This window comes from Trachypithecus francoisi, unplaced genomic scaffold (genome assembly GCF_009764315.1).
Source record: "Trachypithecus francoisi isolate TF-2019V2 unplaced genomic scaffold, Tfra_2.0 Lachesis_group6, whole genome shotgun sequence".
NCBI classification, from domain to species: domain Eukaryota; kingdom Metazoa; phylum Chordata; class Mammalia; order Primates; family Cercopithecidae; genus Trachypithecus; species Trachypithecus francoisi.
In genome coordinates, this window is record NW_022681471.1 from 43,737,653 (window position 1) to 43,746,438 (window position 8,786).

At 48.2% G+C, this 8,786-nt stretch overlaps 1 protein-coding gene and 1 long non-coding RNA gene across 2 annotated transcripts; one reads left to right on the forward strand and one right to left on the reverse strand.

Annotated features, from left to right (window-relative positions):
* Positions 1-1,774: 1,774 nt before the first annotated feature.
* LOC117077562 lies at positions 1,775-4,199 on the reverse strand. Its single transcript, XR_004434803.1, has 3 exons — positions 4,148-4,199; positions 2,854-3,466; positions 1,775-2,248 (listed from the first exon to the last, which is right to left on the reverse strand). It is a non-coding gene; the product is annotated as an uncharacterized LOC117077562 (long non-coding RNA).
* A 195-nt stretch (positions 4,200-4,394) lies between these two features.
* On the forward strand, positions 4,395-8,211 carry IRS4 (insulin receptor substrate 4). Its single transcript, XM_033201255.1, is given in 3 exon segments — positions 4,395-6,816; positions 6,819-7,064; positions 7,067-8,211. Coding segments are annotated over 3 exon segments (3,813 nt in total).
* Positions 8,212-8,786: the final 575 nt, after the last annotated feature.

Here is an 8,786-nt window from a genome sequence, read left to right on the forward strand (position 1 = left end):
TTGTAATAAATGAATATGCAGGCAACTTTAGCCTTCTGGGATAAACTGTCCTACAATAAAAACAAAAATAAATAAATAAATAAAATAAGAGACAGAAATCTATAACCAAAAGAGGCTAGAGCATTAAAGCCACCATCTGGTGAGTTCAAGTCAAATAAAAATTCTCTACATTTTGCCTAAACTATCTAGATATCTGTTTTACTTTGCCTATGAGAATCTGACCTAAACTAAATGACTATTGTATATCATTAAGTTGTCCAGGAAAATGAAAATTTAAATATATGTCCGACAAGCTCTAGCATCTGGTACAATTCAGTAATGATGGTCTGCTCTACAGAGTTTCAGTGTTGAGATAACATTAGGACTGAGAAGGCTTGGTTGACCTATAGGAAGAAAATAATGTTCTAGTCAGACATTCTCCCTGTTTACAAGTTCTCATGCTTGCCAGCTTATCTTCCACTGTAGGAAATACACAAAGTAAAATTCCTCTGTGAAGCATCTCACTATAGCTCTAATTCCACTTTGCTGCAACCAAATAATATACCCTGGGTACAAAATGATCAGCACTGTTCATCTTTCACTGCAATAGTTTAGAAATTATTTTCACACTTCTTTTTTAACACATTGATTAATGCTAGATATATCCCCTTAAAATAGAAAATGTCTCATAAAGTATTATTTCAGAGTGATAAATAAAATTTAACTAGTTTAGATGCTCTCTTATAATTTGTTAACAAGAGAAGAAACTTATTTCTCCTTTTAAAAAAGCATATAAGCTGAAATATATGAGATCTTTTAAAAGAAGTTTAAAAGTGACCATGGTGACATTTGTATCAACAGCTCCCTTTCAAACTGTGCTACAAACCACATTGTGCCAAATTTACGTATCTTTCAAACAGAAGAGAATCAGGTTAAATGTGATTTTTAAAGTCAACAGACTAGGGAAAAAAAACTTGCAACAAATACCACAGAGTTTTAATGTATTTATTATGTAAACAAGTTAAACATAAGAAGAAAATACTAAGAATACAATAGACAACACAAAGGACATGTTATAGGAAATCATATAATGTCAGTAAATATATATAAATGTTTCATCTCATTTAGTAAAAAATAAAAAAAAAAAGCACATTGAAAGAATAATGGAGGCTGGGCATGGTGGCTCAGGCCTGTAATCCCAGCACTTTGGGAGGCTGAGGCAGGTGGATCACGAGGTCAGGAGTTCGAGACCAGTCTGGCCAACATGGTGAAAACCCTTCTCTACTAAAAATACAAAAAGTAGCTGGGCATGGTGGCGGGCACCTGTAATCCCAGCTACTTGGGAGGCTGAGGCAGGAGAATTGCTTGAACCCAGGAGGCCGAGGTTGCAGTGAGCTGAGATCACACCATTGCACTTCAGCCTGGGTGATAGGATAAGACTCCATCTCAGAAAAAAAAAAAGAATAGTGGAATACCATTTCACCCATCTTATCTCTGATATTTTAAAAATAAGAATGTCCAATGCTGATAATCAGTCTGGTGACAGAGTAAACTAATATAATATTTTTGAAAAATAATGTATTAAATATTCATATCTTTTAGCCTACTAATTCCAGTGCTCAGTTTTTACCCAATGGGAATTTTAAAAGGCTGTAGGTACAAGACATTCATTGACATATTATTTATAATACTGAAAAAAATGAAAACAACTTAAATGCCCCAAAGCAGATGATTAATTACATTAATATACATTAATTGTGTTGGATAATATGTTGCTTTTAAATGATATTTAGGCTGATGCATAATAATATGGGAAAATATTGTATATATTAAGTGAAAAGAACAGGATACAAAATTATATAAATTGTAAGCCTACTGCTCTTTGTAAAAACTCTATATGTACAGGAAAAAGGACATGAGGATTTAAAAATTTCCAGTATTTTCCCATTTCTTTTAATATTCATTTTGATATTTTCAATGTCATGTTATTACTCAAAGCACTTTCAAATGTGTTGCCTTATTTGTCACATTTCTCTTTAAAAAAAAAAAAAGAGAAGAACCTTGTGCTTGGAAAGACTTATAAAATATCCTAATGACTATCAAACAAAATCCCAAATGAGAGCATTTGTTATCATTTTGGTTATAAGTGCAGGGAATCTTGTATGTATGTGACTACGCAGCTGAAATATGTAAGTCACAGACAGGGCTCTCAGCATCCACTCTGGTTCTGCCTCTAGCTCCCTTCCGAAACCACGGCTGCTTCCGGCACCTGTGAATATATTGTACTTATAAACCATTGGCAGCAGAGGGAATGTTATTGAATGTTTGTAATATCTGGGGGACAACCAAAACCAATTTCTCTTTCTCTTAAATTATAGCATCAAAAAGGAACCATTTATTCAAATACGTGTGTTCTGTTTCTAACAGAGAGCAAATTCTTAAGAGGGCAGAGATACGGTTTATTTTATGATATACACATTGCCTAGTTACTGTGGGATTTTATAAATAGTACCCTTTGCCGTGTCAACCCTAGAGCAAGGGTGAACTGACATTCCATTCTTTCAGAGAGAAATGCTGTTATTTCCTCCTGTCCCTCCATTCCTCTTTGCGAACGTGGTCACTCCTTGATAATTCACGACCCATCTCCACCATTAAGAGTCTAAAATCCTAGTCAAGGAATAACTGGGGTGGTGGGGCAGAGAGGGAGAGGAGTCTAAAATCCTAGTCAAGGAATAACTGGGGTGGTGAGGGAGAGAGGGAGAGGGAGGGGGGAGAGAGAGAGAGAGAGGAGAGAGAGAGAGAGAGAGAGACTTCAGGAGGTTGCACTTACACTCTGGCAGTTTTTCCAGAAATTAGGGAGGCAGCAGTTCTTACTTTTGTGATGTCAACTTGTAGACTGAAATGCATCAAAGCTCCTCACCTTCTTCTTCTTGACGCGAGGGATGTGAAATGTGCTCTAGAATATGCATTCAGCGTGGTCCTTTGTTCTAGGTATGAGCTTTTCTTTTTCTAAAGTTTTTCGGTCTCGCTCAAGGAAAGGAAAGCAATATTTTGAGATTCTTTTAAAGGCACCTTCCAAAGCATTTCCCACAGAAAAATACCTCACAGCCCAACACTGGTTATTTCAGTAAGAATCGAGTCCAATCTTTTCCAATATGGCTGTATACATTGCAGGCCCCCAAATTTGTGCTTTCATAATCATCATTAATCAAATAGGCAGAAACACTGTATTTAGGGAACCTGTGTTTCGTGGGCTAGAAGTGCATTCTGATTAATAAAGATCATGTTCATTTTGAGTTCATCGTGGTTATTCGTGTGCCTCAGAGTCGCGGGCTTCGTCAGGGGTGGAGCGGGCTCGGGAGTGCCTGCAGCGCGGTGGGAAGCGGCTCTGAGCGCCCCGATCATCAACCCGCTTTCAGGGGGTGCCGACACTTTTTCCCAAGAAGCTCGACCAGCCGCAGTGAGCGACTGGAAAGAATAAACCAGACTATGACAGGAACAGAGAATTTATGTGATTGACAGGGAATACCAGGGCACCCGACACCGTCCCGGGTCACCAGGGCTCTGGGATTTGCACGAGTTTACCACCACCATTAACAGCTATTTGCGTAAGGTGTTTACCGCCTGAGAGCGCCACAAGCCGACAGCGAAGCCACTTTGGGACCCCAGCCACGCCCCCTCTCCCCTCTTACCCCTCCCTCCCGCCAAACTAATGAATTCGGGACTGCCTTCTGGCCGGACCCTCCCATTGGCTCCTATTCCAGCCAATCAGAGCCTTGCAACAGTTTCACCTGGCTCCCGCTTCCCAAATAAACAAACAAACCGTCCCGCGACTGTGCGGGCTCTACACCCGGGCGCCGCCGGCACTGCTTGCGCTCCGGGCCCCACCACCCACCACCCACCACCCACCACCTCCCACCAATGGGGCCCCGACTGTGGCGCCCTCTCCCGGCCCTGATAGCCGGCCGCTTTCTCCTCTTCCACTCCAGGCCTTCTCCCGCCCCCTCATGCCTCCCTGGACTCCCGGTTAGAATCCGCTTGGCCAGAGAGCCCCGCCTTCTCCTCTTAGTCCTCCCTTGGCCCACAGGCCTGGAGATTCACCGGGAGGGTGTTGGCACAGCTGGAGGTAGCTCCGCCTCTCAAGCCCGCCGCCTCCTCCCTTGCACACCTCTACTGGTGGCCGCTCGCGCCCCTCCTTTGCGCCGGTAGCAGGATCCGCAGCGGCCGCCGCGTGAGGCTTTGGTCACGTGTTGTTTTGCCCGCTGTCGTGCGCTCAGAGTGGAGTGGGCGGGGGCGCGGGCCAAGGCAGGAGGGGGCTGGGGCGGGCAGACGGGGGTAGACAGCCTCTTCCCCCAACCCTCCCTTTCCTGAATTCCCCCTCCTCCTCGCTCACCTTAAAACCATCGTGCATCACCATGGCGAGTTGCTCCTTCACTCGCGACCAAGCGACAAGAAGACTAAGAGGTGCAGCAGCGGCAGCAGCGGCAGCTCTAGCAGCAGTGGTGACAACCCCGCTTCTTTCCTCGGGAACCCCGACCGCACTCATTGGGACCGGGTCGTCTTGTCCGGGAGCCATGTGGCTCTCCACGGCCACTGGCTCCCGGTCAGACTCCGAGTCCGAGGAGGAGGACCTCCCCGTCGGGGAGGAAGTCTGCAAACGCGGCTACCTGCGGAAACAGAAGCATGGGCACAGGCGCTACTTCGTGCTCAAACTCGAGACTGCTGACGCCCCAGCTCGCCTGGAATACTACGAAAATGCCAGGAAGTTCCGGCACAGTGTCCGCGCCGCGGCGGCTGCAGCAGCGGCGGCCGCCTCTGGCGCTGCGATCCCCCGGCTCATTCCACCGCGGCGCGTGATCACCCTATACCAGTGCTTTTCCGTGAGCCAGCGAGCAGATGCAAGGTACCGACACCTCATTGCCCTTTTCACCCAGGACGAGTACTTCGCGATGGTGGCCGAGAATGAGTCGGAGCAGGAAAGCTGGTACTTGCTGCTCAGCCGCCTCATCCTCGAGAGCAAGCGCCGCCGCTGCGGCACGCTCGGCTCGCAGCCGGACGGAGAGCCGGCCGCGCTGGCGGCGGCAGCGGCGGCGGAGCCACCCTTCTATAGAGATGTGTGGCAGGTAATAGTCAAACCCAGGGGGCTGGGGCACAGAAAAGAGCTGAGCGGCGTGTTCCGGCTGTGTCTAACCGACGAGGAGGTTGTGTTTGTGAGGCTGAACACCGAAGTGGCCAGCGTGGTCGTCCAGCTCCTGAGCATCCGTCGCTGTGGACACTCGGAGCAGTATTTCTTCTTGGAAGTAGGCAGGTCCACCGTCATCGGTCCGGGAGAGCTCTGGATGCAGGTCGATGACTGTGTGGTTGCCCAAAACATGCATGAGCTGTTTTTGGAGAAGATGAGAGCCCTGTGTGCAGACGAATACAGAGCCCGCTGCCGCAGTTACAGCATCAGCATCGGCGCCCACCTGTTAACCCTGCTGTCCGCTAGGAGGCACCTGGGCTTGCTGCCGCTCGAGCCGGGAGGCTGGCTCAGAAGGTCCCGCTTTGAGCAGTTTTGCCACCTCAGGGCCATCGGCGACGGGGAAGACGAGATGCTTTTCACCAGGCGCTTCATAACACCCAGCGAGCCTGTGCCGCACTCCGGGCGAGGAAGACTGCACCTGCCCAGAGGGCGCAGGTCAAGGAGAGCGAGTTCAGTGCCGGCCAGCTTTTTTCACCGCTTAGCACCCAGCCCAGCACGTCCCCCGCACCCTGCAGAAGCCCCGAACAATGGAGCTTGCTTGTCTTCTGAAGTGTCTGGCTCTGGCTCTGGCAACTCTGGGGAGGAAGGCAATCCCCAGGGCAAAGAAGATCAGGAAGAAAGCGGAGGCGACTACATGCCCATGAACAATTGGGGCTCAGGAAATGGCCGGGGCTCAGGAGGTGGCCAGGGCTCAAGTGGCCAAGGCTCCAGTAGCCATAGCTCGGGAGGAAACCAGTGCTCAGGCGAGGGACAGGGATCCCGAGGTGGTCAGGGCTCAAGTGGTGGCCAGGGCTCAAGTGGCCAGGGCTCAGGAGGAAGCCAGGGCTCAGGAGGAAACCAGTGCTCTGGAGATGGCCACGGCACCGCAGGTGGGCAAGGTTCAGGTGGTGGCCAGAGACCTGGAGGTGGGCATGGCTCAGGTAGTGGCCAGGGACCTGGAGATGGCCATGGCTCAGGTGGTGGCAAGAACTCTGGAGGGGGCAAAGGCTCAGGAAGTGGGAAAGGATCCGATGCTGATGGTGAACGTGGAAAATCTCTGAAGAAAAGATCCTATTTTGGCAAATTAACTCAAAGCAAGCAACAGCAAATGCCATCACCTCCACCACCTCCTCCTCCGCCCCCACCAGCTGGAGCAACTGGTGGAAAAGGGAAGTCTGGCGGAAGATTCCGACTTTATTTTTGTGCTGACAGAGGAGCCACAAAAGAGCGCAAAGAAGCCAAAGAAGTGAAAGATGCAGAGATCCCAGAAGGTGCAGCTCGAGGTCCCCACAGAGCCAGAGCTTTTGATGAAGATGAGGATGACCCATACGTGCCAATGAGGCCAGGGGTGGCTGCCCCTCTTGTAAGCTCCAGTGATTATATGCCAATGGCTCCTCAAAATGTCTCTGCTTCAAAAAAGCGCCACTCTCGATCCCCTTTTGAAGATTCAAGAGGGTACATGATGATGTTTCCCAGAGTGAGCCCACCACCTGCTCCCAGTCCTCCAAAAGCACCTGATACTGATAAAAAAGATGACTCAAAGGACAATGACAGTGAGAGTGACTACATGTTTATGGCTCCTGGAGCCGGTGCAATTCCAAAAAACCCCAGAAATCCTCAGGTGGCTCTTCCTCCAAAAGTTGGAGCTCCTACTTCTCTCTACCAAACCCTTTTCAGAGCTCACCTTTGGGACAGAGTGACAACAGTGAGTATGTGCCAATGTTACCTGGAAAGTTCCTGGGGAGGGGTCTAGGCAAAGAAGTCTCCTATAACTGGGGCCCCAAAGATGCAGCTTCAAAGCCTTCAGGTGAGGGATCATTCTCAAAGCCTGGAGATGGGGGATCACCTTCAAAGCCCTGGGATGATGGTCCCCAAAGAATAAGGCTAAGAGACCTAACCGACTTTCTTTTATTACAAAAGAATATAAAATCAAGCCAACACCACAAAAGCCCACACATGAACAGAGAGAAGCTGACAGCTCTAGTGACTACGTCAACATCGACTTCACTAAAAGAGAGAGCAATACACCAGCTCCCTCTACTCAAGGACTACCAGGTTCGTGGGGCATAATTGCTGACCCCAGACAGTCAACCTTTTCTAATTACGTGAATGTTGAGTTTGGTGTACCATTTCCAAATCCAGCAAACGACTTCTCCGATCTTTTCAGAGCTATACCACGTGCCAACCCCTTATCTCTGGACAGTGCTAGGTGGCCACTTCCTCCCCTTCCCCTCAGTGCTACAGGTAGCAATGCTAATGAGGAAGAGGGTGACTACATTGAAGTAATTTTCAACTCAGCAATGACACCAGTCGTGCCTCTTGCTGACAGTGCCATTCGCTACGATGCTGAAACAGGTCGAATCTATGTGGTCGACCCATTTTCTGAGTGCTGTATGGATATTTCTCTCTCCCCCAGCCGATGTTCTGAACCACCACCTGTAGCTAGGCTGCTGCAGGAGGAAGAGCAGGAGAGAAGACGCCCACAAAGCCGTTCTCAAAGTTTCTTTGCAGCAGCCAGAGCCGCTGTCTCTGCTTTTCCAACAGATAGCCTCGAGAGAGACCTCTCCCCATCCTCTGCCCCGGCTGTTACTTCGGCTTCAGAGCCGACTTTAGCCGTCAGCCAAGTTGTAGCTGCGGCCTCCGCGCTCGCCGCAGCCCCGGGCATCGGCGCAGCAGCCGCGGCTGCTGGATTTGACTCCGCCTCTGCCCGCTGGTTTCAACCTGCTGCTAATGCTGCTGATGCCGAAGCAGTAAGGGGAGCCCAAGACGTTGCCGGTGGCTCGAACCCCGGAGCCCACAACCCATCTTCAAACCTTGCCAGAGGTGAGAACCAGGCTGGCGGGGCTGCTACTGCAGCTGCTGCAGCTGCCGCTCCGGAACCACCACCTCGCAGTCGCCGGGTGCCAAGACCCCCGGAGAGAGAAGATTCTGACGACGACGACGACACTTACGTGAGAATGAATTTTACCAGACCTGATAACCAGTTCGACTCTCCCAAAAGAGGTCGGTAATTTTAGAATTAATTTCCCTAAAGAGAATGGTCATTGTCTAATGATTCGATGCGCTACAGTCTACAGTGTTAGGGATAATATTTCATTAACTGGTGCTATTCGACATGGAGGATAGAATTCAGGTTTAATTATTCACACAATGCCTTTTTGATCTTTGCAAAAATTTGTTTTTATCTAATCAATTTCTTTATCTGGACAGAACTGATTATCATTTAAACATTGGTTCTACTTTTTTAGGAGTAGTTAAAACGCAGACATATAGCATAAGGATACTTTCAAACATCCTTCCCCATCATTTAATGATAATGTAAAGCAGGATGTAGTAAATTGGGTTCCAGCAACTAATTTTCAAATCAACAATTAAAATTGCTTTTCTGCAAATGCCCATATTTAAGTGTGGGAATCTAATAAGAGCACAGACTATTAAGCAGTAACAATCAACTATTTATGTTTGGGGAGGATATTTTTCTCCTCTGAAAGTTACTTTTTAAAGAGCAGTCATTGTTATGCTAGTTTGTTGTGATTTACCAAGAAAGTTAAATGTCCATTGTTAACGTGAATGTCTGGGGAAAACA